This window comes from Dendropsophus ebraccatus, chromosome 9, assembly GCF_027789765.1.
Source record: "Dendropsophus ebraccatus isolate aDenEbr1 chromosome 9, aDenEbr1.pat, whole genome shotgun sequence".
Lineage (NCBI taxonomy): Eukaryota > Metazoa > Chordata > Amphibia > Anura > Hylidae > Dendropsophus > Dendropsophus ebraccatus.
This window is the reverse complement of record NC_091462.1, coordinates 120255538-120275939: the sequence shown is the minus strand read 5'-3', so window position 1 is coordinate 120275939 and position 20402 is coordinate 120255538. Positions and strand designations below refer to the sequence as shown.

General features: G+C 49.6%; 1 protein-coding gene across 1 annotated transcript; it reads right to left on the bottom strand.

Moving 5' to 3' along the window:
* Positions 1-6558: 6558 nt before the first annotated feature.
* On the bottom strand, positions 6559-19771 carry LOC138801685 (cytospin-A-like). The gene is made up of 14 exons (XM_069984750.1): positions 18755-19771; positions 17462-17548; positions 15205-15624; positions 13705-13742; positions 13577-13631; positions 13447-13508; positions 9740-9873; positions 9453-9549; positions 9317-9383; positions 9059-9125; positions 8397-8499; positions 7398-7514; positions 7261-7320; positions 6559-7188 (listed from the first exon to the last, which is right to left on the bottom strand). The coding sequence occupies exons 2-14, from the start codon at positions 17502-17504 to the stop codon at positions 7099-7101; spliced, it is 1353 nt and encodes a 450-aa protein (XP_069840851.1). The 5' UTR covers positions 17505-17548; positions 18755-19771; the 3' UTR covers positions 6559-7098.
* Between the last annotated feature and the right edge of the window lie 631 nt (positions 19772-20402).

Below are 20402 nucleotides of genomic sequence, written 5' to 3'. Positions count from 1 at the left end.
GCTGTGTGGTGTTACAGGTAGAGAATACAGTGTGCTGTGTGGTGTTACAGGTAGAGAACACAGTGCTGTGTGGTGTTACAGGTAGAGAATACAGTGCTGTGTGGTGTTACAGGTAGAGAATACAGTGTGCTGTGTGGTGTTACAGGTAGAGAATACAGCGTGCTGTGTGGTGTTACAGGTAGAGAATACAGCGTGCTGTGTGGTGTTACAGGTAGAGAATACAGTGTGCTGTGTGGTGTTACAGGTAGAGAATACAGCGCTGTGTGGTGTTACAGGTAGAGAATACAGTGCTGTGTGGTGTTACAGGTAGAGAATACAGCGTGCTGTGTGGTGTTACAGGTAGAGAATACAGTGCTGTGTGGTGTTACAGGTAGAGAATACAGCGCTGTGTGATGTTAGATAGAGAATACAGCGTGCTGTGTGGTGTTACAGGTAGAGAATACAGCGTGCTGTGTGGTGTTACAGGTAGAGAATACAGTGCTGTGTGGGTGGGACCACAATGAAATCATAAATTACTGCAAATACTCCAGAACTTGCTCCCCCGACACATCCGTCTCTCATCCACCATCCAGTCCTTCAAAAGTAACCTGAAAACCCATCTCTTCAAACAAGGCTACAACCTACAATAACTCTGCGTCACACTGTGACCGGCTGCACTTTACCTCCTGTTTCTCTCCCCGTACCTTATAGATTGTAAGCCCCCGCGGGCAGGGTCCTCTTCCCCATGTATCAGTCGGCCATCTGCCTTCATGTAATGTGTTTTGATCTTGTAATGTTCTTGTTTGTTACCCTTGTCGCCTGTATAGCGCTCTGGAATTAAGTGCGCTTTATGAATAAATAATATTAAATATAATAATAATAGTAACACAATTAAACTGCAATGTGTGAACACAGTCTAGATCTTCTGCAACAGCTTTGGGTGGGGAATGTGCAGGGTGGAGGATGAACAGATGAGGGAAAGCATTGCATTCTGGAACCTGTAGTCCTATGTACAACTGATAAACCAGGAAGTACAGAAACACAAAACAGAACAAAACCCCCCAAACAAATAGATTTTTGGTAGTTTCAAAACTGGAATAGATAGACAGGTAAGTAATGCTTTATGCTTCTGCAGAAGTTTCATTTTTTAACCTCTATCTGGAGTTCCCCTTTAAAGGAGAGGTTTGGCCAAATTCATAACGATGGGGGTGGGGGGCATAATAAAAAAAACTAAACTGACCGCTCCCTGTGCCCTTGCAGCACTGATTGGTAGAGCTCCTGGACCCTGCCGGATTATCTCTCCATTTCTTACTATGTCAGAATGCAGCAGGAACAGGTGGGAGATCTCAGCCAGTCTGACTGCAGTGGTGTCTGTCCATCAGCAGGGGAGAGATGGAGAATCCCGGCAGGGGGTCGGGAGCAGAGCGCCGAGATGCAAAGGCATGGAGACCAGTAAGTATAGGTTGTGTATTATGCCCACCCTCTGCCGGCCTGGAATTATTAATTTGGACAGACTTCTTTAAGCCCTTAAAGGGGTTCTCCAGTGCTACAAAAACATGGCCACTTTCTTTCAGAGACAACATGACTCTTGTCTCCAGCTCAGGCGCTGTTTGCAATTAAGCTTCAATCACTTCAATGGAGCTGAGCCACAAAACCCCGCCCAAGCTGGAGACAAGAGAGGGTGGGAAGTGGCCATGTTTTTGTAGCGCTGGATAACCCCTTTAAGTTGAATGGAAGAGCCCTAATGATGCAGCTACAATCGGAGGCTTGTGACTCTGTGGCCTGAAGGCAGGGAAGGTTCTCACTTGTGACCGGGTTCTTTCCCCATTCAGGTCTTTTCATGCAGCACTGTGAGTACAGATGATCCGAGTGTGGGAGGAGCTGTGAGTACAGATGATCCGAGTGTGGGAGGAGCTGTGAGTACAGATGATCCGAGTGTGGGAGGAGCTGTGAGTACAGATGATCTGAGTGTGGGAGGAGCTGTGAGTACAGATGATCCGAGTGTGGGAGGAGCTGTGAGTACAGATGATCCGAGTGTGGGAGGAGCTGTGAGTACAGATGATCCGAGTGTGGGAGGAGCTGTGAGTACAGATGATCTGAGTGTGGGAGGAGCTGTGAGTACAGATGATCCGAGTGTGGGAGGAGCTGTGAGTACAGATGATCTGAGTGTGGGAGGAGCAGGAGTGGCGTGTACGAGAAGTCTGAGTGTGGGAGGAGCAGGAGTGGCGTGTACGAGAAGTCTGAGTGTGGGAGGAGCAGGAGTGGCGTGTACGAGAAGTCTGAGTGTGGGAGGAGCAGGAGTGGCGTGTACGGGAAGTCTGAGTGTGGGAGGAGCAGGAGTGGCGTGTACGGGAAGTCTGAGTGTGGGAGGAGCAGGAGTGGCGTGTACGGGAAGTCTGAGTGTGGGAGGAGCAGGAGTGGCGTGTACGGGAAGTCTGAGTGTGGGAGGAGCAGGAGTGGCGTGTACGGGAAGTCTGAGTGTGGGAGGAGCAGGATTGGCGTGTACGGGAAGTCTGAGTGTGGGAGGAGCAGGAGTGGCGTGTACGGGAAGTCTGAGTGTGGGAGGAGCAGGAGTGGTGTGTACGGGAAGTCTGAGTGTGGGAGGAGCAGGAGTGGCGTGTACGGGAAGTCTGAGTGTGGGAGGAGCAGGAGTGGCGTGTACGGGAAGTCTGAGTGTGGGAGGAGCAGGAGTGGGTACAGAAGATTTGAGTGTGGGAGGAACAGGGGGTCTGAGTTTAGGAGGAACAGGAGTAGCGAGTTCATGAGGTCTGAGTGTGAGAAGAACAGAAGTGGCGACTACAGGTCTGAGTGCAGGAGTGACTGAGTACGCAAGTACAGGAAGTCTGAGTGTGAGAGAAACTGTGAGTATGATGGGTCTGAGCGTAGAGTGACGCTCATGTGGCGCCCCACTTCCCTCTGGCAACTTGTGTCAACTAAAGTCTGAGGATTCTTGAGTCCTGCAACATGTTTTGTTGCAGTTTCTTAAGGTCCGATTCCAAGTCAATATAAGTCATTGATTCTTTCTAATATCCTTGGCTTCAGGAGAGGCCTTCTATTAGAGGGGAGCCGTTCCTGTTGACGCCGGGAGGCTGCTTCTCGCTGGGGCTCAGGATTAAAGAGGTGCAGGAGGGGACAGAATGTTCAGAGGATGTTGGGCTGTATCCCTGGGATGGTGTAGCTTGTGGGGCCCATGGATGGTGTAGCGTGTGGGGCCCATGGATGGTGTAGCGTGTGGGGCCCATGGATGGTGTAGCGTGTGGGGCCCATGGATGGTGTAGCGTGTGGGGCCCATGGGTGGTGTAGCGTGTGGGGCCCATGGATGGTGTAGCGTGTGGGGCCCATGGGTGGTGTAGCGTGTGGGGCCCATGGGTGGTGTAGCGTGTGGGGCCCATGGGTGGCATCTGATCTGACCTGGATCTGCTTGAGCTGGCACTTCTCCATTACTGACAGGAATAACCAGTTCGGTGAAGATCTCAGCAACTCTTATCTGTTGTCTCAGGATGACGCCATACAGCTTGGAGCTGTGCCTTCAGGTCTTCTTGGGGTGGTGTTGTGGTGATGGCCGAGGTCAGCACTAATTAGGCCCTGTACAGGGGATGTATATGAGCAATGTTCACACTGAGCCGCTCCTTCCACATCTCACCTGGGCCATCCTCCATTCTGGGGTGGCTCTGGGCTGCTGACAGCTCTGCTACATTTCAGGCACTACACCTACAACTAACTGTGGGAGAACTTCACTGTCCCCTATGTTGCCTGTAGTGACCTGCTGGCACTTGTAGTACATGTGGTACAAGGTGTAGAGTTGTTGGCTGAACAATCTGCTGTATGATAAAGTAGGTGGAGGCCCAAAAACAGCAAGAGACTGTGGAGAGTGACATTAACTCCACTCGTGCACTAGATCCAGCTGGCTCAGCAATAGCTTTAAATGTGCAACAACAAAATGACTATCCTAAGCTAAAGACCAAGCCGCCCACCGAGATGGGAGGAGGCTGCAGCCTCTATGTCAAGCTGAATATTCAACCATGCTCTGAGATTTTTGAGGAAACTGTAGCGACCTTCCCGAGTTTAGCATCTGGCTGTCCATCACGATGTTCAAGAAGGCCACAGTGTCCATCCCAAGCTAAGCATCAAGAGGCCCACCAACATGGGAGGAGGCTGCAGAGACTATTCCAAGCTAAGCATCAAGAGGCCCACCAACATGTGAGGAGGCTGCAGAGTCCATCCCAAGCTAAGCATCAAGAGGCCCACCAACATGTGAGGAGGCTGCAGAGTCCATCCCAAGCTAAGCATCAAGAGGCCCACCAACATGGGAGGAGGCTGCAGAGACTATTCCAAGCTAAGCATCAAGAGGCCCACCAACATGTGAGGAGGCTGCAGAGTCCATCCCAAGCTAAGCATCAAGAGGCCCACCAACATGTGAGGAGGCTGCAGAGTCCATCCCAAGCTCAGCATCAAGAGGCCCACCAACATGTGAGGAGGCTGCAGAGACTATTCCAAGCTAAGCATCAAGAGGCCCACCAACATGTGAGGAGGCTGCAGAGTCCATCCCAAGCTCAGCATCAAGAGGCCCACCAACATGTGAGGAGGCTGCAGAGACTATTCCAAGCTAAGCATCAAGAGGCCCACCAACATGTGAGGAGGCTGCAGAGTCCATCCCAAGCTAAGCATCAAGAGGCCCACCAACATGTGAGGAGGCTGCAGAGTCCATCCCAAGCTAAGCATCAAGAGGCCCACCAACATGTGAGGAGGCTGCAGAGTCCATCCCAAGCTAAGCATCAAGAGGCCCACCAACATGTGAGGAGGCTGCAGAGACTATTCCAAGCTAAGCATCAAGAGGCCCACCAACATGTGAGGAGGCTGCAGAGTCCATTCCAAGCTAAGCATCAAGAGGCCCACCAACATGTGAGGAAGCTGCAGAGTCCATCCCAAGCTAAGCATCAAGAGGCCCACCAACATGTGAGGAAGCTGCAGAGTCCATCCCAAGCTAAGCATCAAGAGGCCCACCAACATGTGAGGAGGCTGCAGAGACTATTCCAAGCTAAGCATCAAGAGGCCCACCAACATGTGAGGAGGCTGCAGAGTCCATCCCAAGCTAAGCATCAAGAGGCCCACCAACATGTGAGGAAGCTGCAGAGACTATTCCAAGCTAAGCATCAAGAGGCCCACCAACATGTGAGGAGGCTGCAGAGTCCATTCCAAGCTAAGCATCAAGAGGCCCACCAACATGTGAGGAGGCTGCAGAGACTATTCCAAGCTAAGCATCAAGAGGCCCACCAACATGTGAGGAGGCTGCAGAGTCCATCCCAAGCTAAGCATCAAGAGGCCCACCAACATGTGAGGAGGCTGCAGAGTCCATCCCAAGCTAAGCATCAAGAGGCCCACCAACATGTGAGGAGGCTGCAGAGTCCATTCCAAGCTAAGCATCAAGAGGCCCACCAACATGTGAGGAAGCTGCAGAGTCCATCCCAAGCTAAGCATCAAGAGGCCCACCAACATGTGAGGAGGCTGCAGAGTCCATCCCAAGCTAAGCATCAAGAGGCCCACCAACATGTGAGGAGGCTGCAGAGTCCATCCCAAGCTAAGCATCAAGAGGCCCACCAACATGTGAGGAGGCTGCAGAGTCCATTCCAAGCTAAGCATCAAGAGGCCCACCAACATGTGAGGAAGCTGCAGAGTCCATCCCAAGCTAAGCATCAAGAGGCCCACCAACATGTGAGGAGGCTGCAGAGTCCATTCCAAGCTAAGCATCAAGAGGACCACCAACATGTGAGGAGGCTGCAGAGTCCATTCCAAGCTAAGCATCAAGAGGCCCACCAACATGTGAGGAGGCTGCAAAGTCCAAACATCCCATGCAGCTGTGTAGTAGTACAGTATAGAACATGATGGAGATGTGCAGCTGTGTAGTATTACAGTATAGAACATGATGGAGATGTGCAGCTGTGTAGTATTACAGTATAGAACATGATGGAGATGTGCAGCTGTGTAGTAGTACAGTATAGAACATGATGGAGATGTGCAGCTGTGTAGTAGTAGTAGTACAGTATAGAACATGATGGAGATGTGCAGCTGTGTAGTAGTACAGTATAGAATGTGTAGGAGATGTGCGACGGTGTAGTATTACAGTATAGAACATGATGGAGATGTGCAGCTGTGTAGTAGTACAGTATAGAACATGATGGAGATGTGCGACGGTGTAGTAGTAGTACAGTATAGAACATGATGGAGATGTGTAAGTGGAGTAGTAGTGGTGGTGATAACAGGGGTAGTAATGGTTGGAGTTGCTATTTAAGACAATGGGGGAGATTTATCAAACTTGTGTAAAGTAGAGTTCTCAGCTGCCCCTAGCAACCAGACTCCACCTTTTATTTTTCAAAGAATCTGTGAGGAATGAAAGGTGGAATCTGATCGGTTGCTAAGACAATTCTCCTTTACACCAGTTTGATTAATCCCCCCAATGTGTCCAAAACAATTCCAAAAGTTTCGAATTTTGGCAAAACTTCCGGAAAATTCCAAGCTAATTTTTTTTGGTGCTGGATCAACGACTTGCGGTGTGACCGGCGTCCCACCACTTCCCAGACCTAGTTTGTCTATATGTTTATTTATTTCTAAAAGTAACAATTTACACATGGAATCCTAATCCCAGTAACACTGTGGATGTGATGTCATCAGAAGACTCGGGCTCCTCACAGAACATGGAGCCATGTTATCAGTTACTACAGCGATCTCCCTTCTCCAGCCACCTCCACACACGGCTCTCATAATCTGGGGGTCTACAGAACAAGGGCTGCCACCACCACCATGGTTCTGCCCCTGCAGGGTCTCTGACTACAGGTCAGGCTTCCAGTACAGCACTTTATAGATCAACAGTAGAGATCAGCATAAATACGAATGGATTCTATTCCGCATCCCTCAGCGACTCCATTAGAAGCATCAGTCCGATTTTAAAGTCTGGTCCATTGGTCGTCCACATATCGTCTGATTCTTCAAGACCGTGACTCCATTAGCGTGAGGCATCTTCTCGTAGAATCTATGTAACAGACTGGGTATGGCGGTCATGGACTCCACGGATCAGCGAGAAGAGGTTGTCACCTGTCAACAGTGGTAATACAAGAGGCACGGTCAGGCCTCAAATTTTTGGTAAATGGACTCAACGTAGAGAAGAACTTTCTGCCAGTCTGGACCTTGTGTCTGGAGCAGATGGTCAATGGTCTACAAGGAGGAAGTAAGAATTAGCAACGAACAGTGGATGAAACATACAGGGGGACATAGTACAAGGATTACCAGCAAAGGGGGGATCCCCACACTCTCAGCCACTTGGAAAGCCAACTGGAGGTTCTTCCTCTGTAAGATAGAGCTGAGTGTCAGTGACCATGAGGAGCCTGCCCTAACCCTGTCACAGCACAGTAATGGCGGCCTACCTTCTCCAGAGGGCGAAGCTGTGAATACGGGATACTCTGTGGTAGGTAGGAGTGCAGGAGGGCACACAGAGCCATGCCGTCCACCCACGAGGTGCTAAAGTTGGTGATAACCACGTGCTGCAAGATAAACATCAACATCTATGTCTAAAGTGACTAACAACTGATCCCTACAGCTCACATGATGGACTGGGGATCCCTGCAGTTGGTGTGGTGGTTGGTCAATCCATACAGCTGATGTGGTAAATAGGTGATCCCTACCGCTGATGTGGTGGATGGCCAATCCCTACAGATGGTGTGGTGGTAGGGCAATCTCTTCAGCTGGTGTGGTGGTAGGGCAATCTCTTCAGCTGGTGTGGTGAATGGGCAATCTCTTCAGCTGGTGTGGTGGTAGGGCAATCTCTTCAGCTGGTGTGGTGGTAGGGCAAACTCTTCAGCTGGTGTGGTGGTAGGGCAAACTCTTCAGCTGGTGTGGTGGTAGGGCAAACTCTTCAGCTGGTGTGGTGGTAGGGCAATCTCTTCAGCTGGTGTGGTGGTAGGGCAATCTCTTCAGCTGGTGTGGTGGTAGGGCAATCTCTTCAGCTGGTGTGGTGGTAGGGCAATCTCTTCAGCTGGTGTGGTGGTAGGGCAATCTCTTCAGCTGGTGTGGTGGTAGGGCAATCTCTTCAGCTGGTGTGGTGGTAGGGCAAGCTGCTGCTGCTTTTGTGCCGAATGTGCAATCACTGCTGTTGCTGTGGTAGACGAGTAATCCCTACAGCTGGTGTGGTGGATGGGCGATCCCTGTAGCTGGTGTGGTGGACAGGCGATCTCTGCAGGTGGAGATTCTCATTGTCACAGGATCTGGACTCCATCCTTTTTGGTGTTGGGGCTGTATAACTCATTGATGGTTAGGCTATTCACAGGGTTCTTTTGCATATTGTCTCTGATTGACAGTCATGTGACTTCTCCTCTGGATTGTTGGGTACATAAACTGTGGGCGTAGATGTTCCTCACTGCACTCACCTTGTACCCGCAGGTGCGGTCCTGAGCCCACCGCAGGAAGACGCCTCTTTTTGAACCTCCATAACGACGGAAAAAGGAGCCGGAGTCTTCAGTCAGATTCTCCCTGTGTAAACAGTTGTCAGTGTGGGGAATATACATGTAGAGGTGACGGGGCAGGGATTGCGTGTGGAGATGACCGCGACGGGGCAGGGATTGCGCGTCGAGATGACCGCGACGGGGCAGGGATTGCGCGTCGAGATGACCGCGACGGGGCAGGGATTGCGCGTCGAGATGACCGCGACGGGGCAGGGATTGCGCGTCGAGATGACCGCGACGGGGCAGGGATTGCGCGTCGAGATGACCGCGACGGGGCAGGGATTGCGCGTCGAGATGACCGCGACGGGGCAGGGATTGCGCGTCGAGATGACCGCGACGGGGCAGGGATTGCGCGTCGAGATGACCGCGACGGGGCAGGGATTGCGCGTCGAGATGACCGCGACGGGGCAGGGATTGCGCGTCGAGATGACCGCGACGGGGCAGGGATTGCACGTCAAGATGACCGCGACGGGGCAGGGATTGCGCGTGGAGATGAACGCGACGGGGCAGGGATTGCGTGTAGAGATGACAGGGCGGGGATTAGGCGTAGAGGCGATTGGGCGGGGATTATATTATACGTCACTCACGTGGCTTTCGACTGGTTTAATAAGGTTTCCAGGCTTCCTCTTCTCTCTTTGCAGGATGATGTGGCTTCTAAGAATAAAAGGAAGTTCAGATAATGGTTTAAGGACTGGCACTGCTCAGTCAGTACCAGGCCGCATAGACCACAGTGTGAATGGAAACAATAAAGGGGGTCGCAGGCCTCAGCTATAAAGACGTTTTACTGAGGGAGGAGAATCCTGAGCTGCTTCCATCTTACATAGATTTGCCATATCTGGACTCACCTGTGTGCGGCAACAGTGAGCTGCCCGGGGGGACGCTCATGAGACTGCTGGACTTCAGAATGGGCTCCTGCAATGAGAGTTCAGGTAAAGAAGAGTGGTCACAATCACTAGGATATTAAGAGACTGCTCTACTTACCCGCATAGAGGAAAGGATGACGCCACGGGGCAGGCTTCGATATCCCTGGAGGGAACCATTGATGGGGGAGGTGTCTGCCCAATCCACAGTGTCAGACCTACACGAGACCACAATGAGTCCTTAACTGCCCCCTTAACAGTCTCCACACATCTTCAGCCCTCACCGCAACAGTCTCCACACATCTTCAGCCCTCACCTGTTCAGCTACTTCCTTTTATCTGAAAATACTTCAAATAATCCAATCCTTGTACAACCATCTAAATGGTTATGGCTTCAGATGCCTCTTACCCCTTGCCCCTTAACCTTTGGTTTTCGCGCTCACTAATCTCCAACTTTTCTTGGGCCTCTTCTCTGAATCTCTCAGCTACAGCCACAGCTGTGCGGAGATCTGACTGCAGCAGGTTGAGGTCCTGCACTTCACCCTGTGAGAACGATACAGCCATGAGGAATAGGGGAAATACATCAACTGGAGATATATACATGGTGGCGATATACAAGTTGGAGAAATATAAGATACATGAAGAGGAGATACATCAGATGGAGTTATATGAAGTGGAGATACACAAGGAGGAGATACATCAGATGGAGATACATGAGGAGGAGATACATCAGATGGAGATACATGAAGAAGAGATACATCAGATGGAGATACATGAAGAAGAGATACATCAGATGGAGATACATGAGGAGGAGATACATGAGGAGGAGATACATCAGATGGAGATACATGAGGAGGAGATACATCAGATGGAGATACATGAGGAGCAGATACATCAGATGGAGATACATGAAGAGGAGATACATGAGGAGCAGATACATCAGATGGAGATACATAAAGAGGAGATACATCAGATGGAGATACATGAGGAGGAGATACATGAAGAGGAGATACATGAGGAGGAGATACATCAGATGGAGATACATGAGGAGGAGATACATCAGATGGAGATACATGAGGAGGAGATACATCAGATGGAGATACATGAGGAGGAGATACATCAGATGGAGATACATGAGGAGGAGATACATCAGATGGAGATACATGAGGAGGAGATACATGAAGAGGAGATACATCAGATGGAGATACATGAGGAGGAGATACATGAAGAGGAGATACATGAGGAGGAGATACATCAGATGGAGATACATGAAGAGGAGATACATCAGATGGAGATACATGAAGAGGAGATACATCAGATGGAGATACATGAGGAGGAGATACATGAAGAGGAGATACATGAAGAGGAGATACATCAGATGGAGATACATGAAGAGGAGATACATCAGATGGAGATACATGAGGAGGAGATACATGAAGAGGAGATACATGAGGAGGAGATACATCAGATGGAGATACATGAGGAGGAGATACATCAGATGGAGATACATGAGGAGGAGATACATGAAGAGGAGATACATGAGGAGGAGATACATCAGATGGAGATACATGAGGAGGAGATACATCAGATGGAGATACATGAGGAGGAGATACATGAAGAGGAGATACATGAGGAGGAGATACATCAGATGGAGATACATGAGGAGGAGATACATCAGATGGAGATACATGAGGAGGAGATACATCAGATGGAGATACATGAGGAGGAGATACATCAGATGGAGATACATGAAAAAGGAGATACATCAGATGGAGATACATGAGGAGGAGATACATGAGGAGGAGATACATCAGATGGAGATACATGAGGAGGAGATACATCAGATGGAGATACATGAGGAGGAGATACATGAGGAGGAGATACATCAGATGGAGATACATGAAGAGGAGATACATGAGGAGGAGATACATCAGATGGAGATACATGAGGAGGAGATACATCAGATGGAGATACATGAGGAGGAGATACATCAGATGGAGATACATGAGGAGGAGATACATCAGATGGAGATACATGAGGAGGAGATACATCAGATGGAGATACATGAGGAGGAGATACATCAGATGGAGATACATGAGGAGGAGATACATGAAGAGGAGATACATGAGGAGGAGATACATCAGATGGAGATACATGAGGAGGAGATACATCAGATGGAGATACATGAGGAGGAGATACATCAGATGGAGATACATGAGGAGGAGATACATGAAGAGGAGATACATGAGGAGGAGATACATCAGATGGAGATACATGAGGAGGAGATACATGAGGAGGAGATACATCAGATGGAGATACATGAGGAGGAAATACATCAGATGGAGATACATGAGGAGGAGATACATGAAGAGGAGATACATCAGATGGAGATACATGAGGAGGAGATACATCAGATGGAGATACATGAGGAGGAGATACATCAGATGGAGATACATGAGGAGGAGATACATGAAGAGGAGATACATGAGGAGGAGATACATCAGATGGAGATACATGAGGAGGAGATACATCAGATGGAGATACATGAGGAGGAAATACATCAGATGGAGATACATGAGGAGGAGATACATGAAGAGGAGATACATCAGATGGAGATACATGAGGAGGAGATACATCAGATGGAGATACATGAGGAGGAGATACATCAGATGGAGATACATGAGGAGGAGATACATGAAGAGGAGATACATGAGGAGGAGATACATCAGATGGAGATACATGAGGAGGAGATACATCAGATGGAGATACATGAAAAAGGAGATACATCAGATTGAGATACATGAGGAGGAGATACATGAGGAGGAGATACATCAGATGGAGATACATGAGGAGGAGATACATCAGATGGAGATACATGAGGAGGAGATACATCAGATGGAGATACATGAGGAGGAGATACATCAGATGGAGATACATGAGGAGGAGATACATCAGATGGAGATACATGAGGAGGAGATACATGAAGAGGAGATACATGAGGAGGAGATACATCAGATGGAGATACATGAGGAGGAGATACATCAGATGGAGATACATGAGGAGGAGATACATCAGATGGAGATACATGAGGAGGAGATACATGAAGAGGAGATACATGAGGAGGAGATACATCAGATGGAGATACATGAGGAGGAGATACATGAGGAGGAGATACATCAGATGGAGATACATGAGGAGGAGATACATCAGATGGAGATACATGAGGAGGAGATACATGAAGAGGAGATACATCAGATGGAGATACATGAGGAGGAGATACATCAGATGGAGATACATGAGGAGGAGATACATGAAGAGGAGATACATGAGGAGGAGATACATCAGATGGAGATACATGAGGAGGAGATACATCAGATGGAGATACATGAAAAAGGAGATACATCAGATTGAGATACATGAGGAGGAGATACATGAGGAGGAGATACATCAGATCGAGATACATGAGGAGGAGATACATCAGATCGAGATACATGAGGAGGAGATACATGAAGAGGAGATACATGAGGAGGAGATACATCAGATGGAGATACATGAGGAGGAGATACATCAGATGGAGATACATGAGGAGGAGATACATCAGATGGAGATACATGAGGAGGAGATACATCAGATGGAGATACATGAGGAGGAGATACACAAGGAGAATATAGGAAGATACACAGGGAGCAGCTGGAGGGGATACATGAGGAGGAGATACATGAGGAGGAGATACATGAAGAGGAGATACATGAGGAGGAGATACATCAGATGGAGATACATGAGGAGGAGATACATCAGATGGAGATACATGAGGAGGAGATACATCAGATGGAGATACATGAGGAGGAGATACATCAGATGGAGATACATGAGGAGGAGATACATCAGATGGAGATACATGAGGAGGAGATACATCAGATGGAGATACATGAGGAGGAGATACACAAGGAGAATATAGGAAGATACACAGGGAGCAGATGGAGGGGATACATGAGGAGGAGTTAATAAACAAGGAGGAGATACACAACAGGAGATATATAAGAAGGACGTAGACAAGGAGGTAATCCACCAGGAGGAGATATATACAAGGACCAGATAAAAGACGAGTGCTCTCACCTGCAGCTCAAGGACTCTCTCTGTTAACTTCCCATTTTCCTTCTCTAAGTGATAGACACGATCTGTGAGGGTGAATAGGAGCAGTGAGTATAGGGGCAGCTCTGCAGAGCATCCCTCCATCTGTACCTACCCCGCAGCCGCTCCCGCTCTATCCGGTCCTCAGATTCCAGGGCTCTTATATGTTCCTATCAGTAAGAAATCAGACATGTACATTATTCCGTCTGTCCACATTCATGTTGGGTATCCTGATAGTCTCACCTGAAGTTCTGAAGGCTTCCTGCTCTCCATTCCTGGACCTGTAAGATAGAGACTGACGTGAGGACAGGACAGAACAATGGGGCGCTCAGTGTAAGGGGGTGACACATTGTACCTGCACTCGGTATATGGGGGTGACACATTGTTCCTGCACTCGGTATATGGGGGTGACACATTGTTCCTGCACTCGGTATATGGGGGTGACACATTGTTCCTGCACTCGGTATATGGGGGTGACACATTGTACCTGCACTCGGTATATGGGGGTGACACATTGTACCTGCACTCGGTATATGGGGGTGACACATTGTACCTGCACTCGGTATATGGGGGTGACACATTGTACCTGCACTCGGTATATGGGGGTGACACATTGTACCTGCACTCGGTATATGGGGGTGACACATTGTACCTGCACTCGGTATATGGGGGTGACACATTGTACCTGCACTCGGTATATGGGGGTGACACATTGTACCTGCACTCGGTATATGGGGGTGACACATTGTACCTGCACTCGGTATATGGGGGTGACACATTGTACCTGCACTCGGTATATGGGGGTGACACATTGTACCTGCACTCGGTATATGGGGGTGACACATTGTACCTGCACTCGGTATATGGGGGTGACACATTGTACCTGCACTCGGTATATGGGGGTGACACATTGTACCTGCACTCGGTATATGGGGGTGACACATTGTACCTGCACTCGGTATATGGGGGTGACACATTGTACCTGCACTCGGTATATGGGGGTGACACATTGTACCTGCACTCGGTATATGGGGGTGACACATTGTACCTGCACTCGGTATATGGGGGTGACACATTGTACCTGCACTCGGTATATGGGGGTGACACATTGTACCTGCACTCGGTATATGGGGGTGACACATTGTACCTGCACTCGGTATATGGGGGTGACACATTGTACCTGCACTCGGTATATGGGGGTGACACATTGTACCTGCACTCGGTATATGGGGGTGACACATTGTACCTGCACTCGGTATATGGGGGTGACACATTGTTCCTGCACTCGGTATATGGGGGTGACACATTGTACCTGCACTCGGTATATGGGGGTGACACATTGTACCTGCACTCGGTATATGGGGGTGACACATTGTACCTGCACTCGGTATATGGGGGTGACACATTGTACCTGCACTCGGTATATGGGGGTGACACATTGTACCTGCACTCGGTATATGGGGGGTGACACATTGTTCCTGCACTCGGTATATGGGGGTGACACATTGTACCTGCACTCGGTATATGGGGGTGACACATTGTACCTGCACTCGGTATATGGGGGTGACACATTGTACCTGCACTCGGTATATGGGGGTGACACATTGTACCTGCACTCGGTATATGGGGGTGACACATTGTACCTGCACTCGGTATATGGGGGGTGACACATTGTACCTGCACTCGGTATATGGGGGTGACACATTGTACCTGCACTCGGTATATGGGGGTGACACATTGTACCTGCACTCAGTGACTCGTACTGTCTCCTCAGGTCACTCAGTTCTCGCAGGCCGCTCTTCAGGTCTCTCCGCACTTCTGTAAGTCGAGCCTCCCAACCTAGTGCGGACTCCAAGATCCGGTGACCCTCCGAGCTGCTTCCAGGAGTCAGAAGACCCCGCAGCTGACTATGCATCTCATCCAAAGTATATGATGTCTTTTGGATCCTTTTCATTGCCCGACCAAAAGGAGCCCCCCAGCCCTCCAGGCTTTCGGGCTCATCTTGGAGGGAGCTTAGTTCTTCAGGGGAGGGTCCGGTGTCCATGGGAATGGGCCTAGTGTCAGGGCTGCCCATGGGTGTGTAGAACGTGTCTGGTGTGGGGGAGGTTGGGGGAGACTGGTGAGACTTGTAGACTGACGGTGATGCCAGGCCCATGGCGGGATCTGTGGGAGACACAACACTTATGTCTGGTTTCTTCAAAGAACATCGCCACACCTGCCAACAGGTTGTATATGGTACTGCAGGCCACTCCAAGGGAACTTAGCTGCAAAACCAGACACAACCCGACACAACCCATGATGTCGTTTTCCTTCTAGGAGAAAGCAGTCACATTTCTTAGTTAAGTGGATGATGCATTTAATGTTACATCATGTCATATCCTCTAGTCACCTCCAGAGCTGCACTCCCTATTCTGTGTTACATCCTGTCTCATCCTCCAGAGCTGCACTCACTATTCTGTGTTACATTCTGTCTCATCCTCCAGAGCTGCATTCACTATTCTGCTGTTACATTCTGTCTCATCCTCCAGAGCTGCATTCACTATTCTGCTGTTATATTCTGTCTCATCCTCCAGAGCTGCACTCACTATTCTGCCGTTACATCATGTCTTTACCTCCAGAGCTGCACTCACTATTCTGCCAATACATCCTGTCTCATCCTCCAGAGCTGCACTCACTATTCTGCCAATACATCCTGTCTCATCCTTCAGAGCTGCACTTACTTTTCTACTGTTACATCATGTCTCATCCTCCTCACTTTTCTGCTGTTACATCATGTCTCATCCTCCTCACTTTTCTGCTGTTACATCATGTCTCATCATCCTCCAGAGCTGCACTCACTATTCTGCTATTACATCATGTCTCATCCTCCTCCAGAGCTGCACTCACTATTCTGCTTAAAGGAGAAGTCTGGCAAAATTTTTTATTAAAGTATTGTATTGCTCCCCAAAAGTTATACAAATCCTCAATATACACTTATTATGGTAAATGCACATAAAGTGTATTTTACCCCTGCACTTACTACTGCATCAAGGCTTCACTTCCTGGATAACATGGTGATGTCACTTCCTGGATAACATGGTGATGTCACTTCCTGGATAACATGGTGATGTCACTTCCTGGATAACGTGGTGATGTCACTTCCTGGATAACGTGGCGAAGTCACGACTCCCAGAGCTGTGCGGCTGTGGCTGCTAGAGAGGATGATGGCAGGGGGACACTGAGGGACACAGGACAGTGGAGGGACACAGCATCCCCCTGCCATCATCCTCTCCAGCAGCCACAGCCGCACAGCTCTGGGAGTCGTGACCTGGCCACGTTATCCAGGAAGTGACATCACCACGTTATCAAGGAAGTGACATCCCCACATTATCCAGGAAGTGACATCCCCGCGTTATCCAGGAAGTGACATCCCCGCGTTATCCAGGAAGTGACATCCCCGCGTTATCCAGGAAGTGACATCCCCACGTTATCCAGGAAGTGACATCCCCACGTTATCCAGGAAGTGACATCACAGTGTCATCCAGGAAGTGACATCCCCGTGTTATCCAGGAAGTGACATCACCGTGTCATCCAGGAAGTGACATCCCCGTGTTATCCAGGAAGTGACATCACCATGTTATCCAGGAAGTGAATCCTTGATGTAGTAGTAAGTGCAGGGAAAAAAAGCACTCTATAAGCATTTCCCGTATATTGGGGATTTGTGTAACTCTTTGGAAACAATACAATACTTTAATAAAAATTTTCGCCAGATTTCTCCTTTAAATCAAGTCCTCCAGTCAGCTCCAAAGCTGTAGTCACCCCTATAAACCAACAAGACAATAACGCCAATATATCCGAAAACAACTTCATGTCACTAAAGACAACTACAGAACACATTGTAGGCAACAAGAGTGGCTGTACTTTACTTCTAATACAGTATTACTATGACTGTCTCTTTCCTGTGTATTGTGTACTATAATAATTTACAGGGTAGAGGGAGGCTGCATGCTGGGATATTTACCGCTCTGAACATCAGGGGCATTCTTCACACTGTTACCACCCATCACAGACGACACAAGGGTAAAAGAATACAAGACCGAGGATGTTCCTGTGAGGAGGATAGAGAACAAGGTCACTGCTGCGAGGAGGAAAGACACTGGGGGTCACTGCTGCGAGGAGGATAGAGAACAAGGTCACTGCTGCGAGGAGGATAGAGAACAAGGTCACTGCTGCGAGGAGGAAAGACACTGGGGGTCACTGCTGCGAGGAGGATAGAGAACAAGGTCACTGCTGCGAGGAGGATAGAGAACAAGGTCATTGCTGCGAGGAGGATAGACACTGGGGGTCACTGCTGCGAGGAGGATAGAGAACAAGGTCACTGCTGCGAGGATAGAGAACAAGGTCACTGCTGAGAGGAGGAAAGACACTGGGGGTCACTGCTGCGAGGAGGAAAGACACTGGGAGTCACTGCTGCGAGGAGGAGAGACTCTGGGAGTCACTGCTGCGAGGAGTAAAGACACTGGGGGTCACTGCTGCGAGGAGTAAAGACACTGGGGGTCACTGCTGCGAGGAGTAAAGACACTGGGGGTCACTGCTGCGAGGAGTAAAGACACTGGGGGTCACGGCTGCGAGGAGTAAAGACACTGGGTGTCACGGCTGCGAGGAGGAAAGACGCTGGGGGTCACGGCTGCGAGGAGGAAAGACGCTGGGGGTCACGGCTGCGAGGAGGAAAGACACTGGGGTCACTGCTGCGAGGACAGGCACTGTGGGTCACTGCCGCAAGGAGGACAGACACTGGGGGTCACTGCCGCAAGGAGGACAGACACTGGGGGTCACTGCCGCGAGGATGAAAGACACTAGGGGTTACGGCCGCGAGGAGGAAAGACACTGGGGATCACTGCCGCGAAGAGGAAAGACACTGTGGGTCACTGCCGCGAGGTAGACAGACACTGGAGGTTACTTCTGCGAGGAGGATAGACACCAGGGTTGCTCCTGTGAAGAGGATTCATGCAGAAAGCCAAGTCATAGGGGGAGATTTATCAAAGGGTGTAAAATTTAGACTGGTGCAAACTGCCCACAGCAACCAATCACAGCTCAGCGTCCAGCTCTGGTGAAAGGAAAGAGGAGCTGTGATTTGTTGCTGTGGCCAGTTTGCACCAGTCTAAATTTTACACCCTTTGATAAGTCTCCCGCATAGTGTACAAGGGAGGATCCAGGAGTGGTCGAGCCCTGATAAGCAGGAAAGAACATACAAATACCAGGCAAGAGAGAGCAAAAGAGGCTTCAAGAAACACAAATCATTAGGAAGACCTACTAGAATTAATGTGGAACTTCCAAGAGATAGGTGGTAGCCCTCACAGGAGGCTAGAGGTTCCAGAAGACAGGTGGTAGTCCTCACGGGAGGTCGGAGGTTTCAGGAGAAAAATGGTAGTTTTCACAGGAGGCTGTAGGAGACAAGCACTAGTCCTGGGAAGATAGATGTTCCAGGAGACAGGTGTGAGTCCGTCAAGTAGGATGGGGTTTTGAGGAGACAGGGGTATTCATTGGAGAAGGATGGAGGTTTTAGGAGACTGGTAGTAGTCCTAGGAGATAAATTGAAGTTCCAGGAGACAGGTTGTAGTCCTAGAAGAAGGATGGAGGTTCCAGGAGACAGGTGGTAGTCCTAGAAGGCGGATCGAGGTTCCAGAAGACAAGTGGTAGCCCTCAGAGAAGGATGAAGTTCCAGAAGAAAGGTGGTAGTCCTAGAAGAAGGATCGAGGTTCCAGGAGACAGGTGGTAGTCCTAGAAGAAGGATCGAGGTTCCAGAAGGCAAGTGGTAGCCCTCAGAGAAGGATGAAGTTCCAGGAAGCAGGTGGTAAGTCTAGGAGAATGATGGAGGTTCCAGGAGACTGGTGGAAATCCTAGAAGGATGGAGGTTTCAGAAGTCAGGTAGTAGTGCTTGTAGAAACACAGAGATTCCAGAGGAGAGAGGAGGTGATCCTAAGAGCAGTCTTGGTATTATTTATGTCCTTGGAAAAGCATAGATTCAATTCTTGCAGATCTTAAAAATGAGCCTTGAGGGGGCCACACTTCTGTGGCCTGGACAGCAGTCTTTTCTTTCGCACTTCTAGCTTTCTCTCTCATCCAAGTTCCTCTCGTTCTTTCTGATAGAATCCTGTATGACTGCATTATTGTGCACACCCAGACACCCTGGCACACACAGTGTGACAGCCACGACACAAACTCCACACCCTGCACACAATGAGCACATCGGAACCACTCCCTGACACATGCCCTGACCTGTGTGCAGCCAAACGGGTGACTGACAGCAGCTGCACCACTGGCATCAAGAACACTCTGCATACAAGTGGTAGGTGACTCACAGCAGCACTCGCCCCCATCTGCTGCAGCTGTCTCACAGTGACACTCACCTCTATCTCCTCCAGATGTCTCACAGCGATGCTCACCTCCACCAGCTCCAGCTGTCTCACCCCCAGCTGTCTTACGGTGACGTCACCTCCACCTGTTTCAGATGTCTCACGGCGACGCTCACCTACACCTGCTCCAGATGTCTCACGGCGACGCTCACCTACACCTGCTCCAGATGTCTCACGGCGATGCTCACCTCCACCAGCTCCAGCTGTCTCACAGCAGCACTCACCCCCAGCTGTCTTACGGTGACGTCACCTACACCTGCTCCAGATGTCTCACGGCGACGCTCACCTACACCTGCTCCAGATGTCTCACGGCGATGCTCACCTCCACCAGCTCCAGCTGTCTCACAGCAGCACTCACCCCCAGCTGTCTTACGGTGACGTCACCTACACCTGCTCCAGATGTCCAGACACAAGCGGGCCCTTCATTACACTTCCTGCCTCTGCTTGACCATCTCAAGGTGCTTATTTTTAAGTATTTTGTATCATTGCAGCCACTATGGGTGCAGCCATTGACAGCGGCCACTGTCACCTTTTTATATGTTCATG

What these genes read in the sequence shown, in the direction of transcription:
- LOC138801685 (XM_069984750.1), bottom strand. Translation starts at nt 17,504, where the DNA reads ATGGGTGGTAACAGTGTGAAGAATGCCCCTGATGTTCAGAGCG. An exon ending in TCATCCTTTCCTCTATGCGG is followed by an intron (nt 9,384 to 9,452) that starts GTAAGTAGAGCA and finishes CTCTCATTGCAG; the next exon opens with GAGCCCATTCTGAAGTCCAG. An exon ending in TGGGGATCCCCCCTTTGCTG is followed by an intron (nt 7,189 to 7,260) that starts GTAATCCTTGTA and finishes TCCTCCTTGTAG; the next exon opens with ACCATTGACCATCTGCTCCA.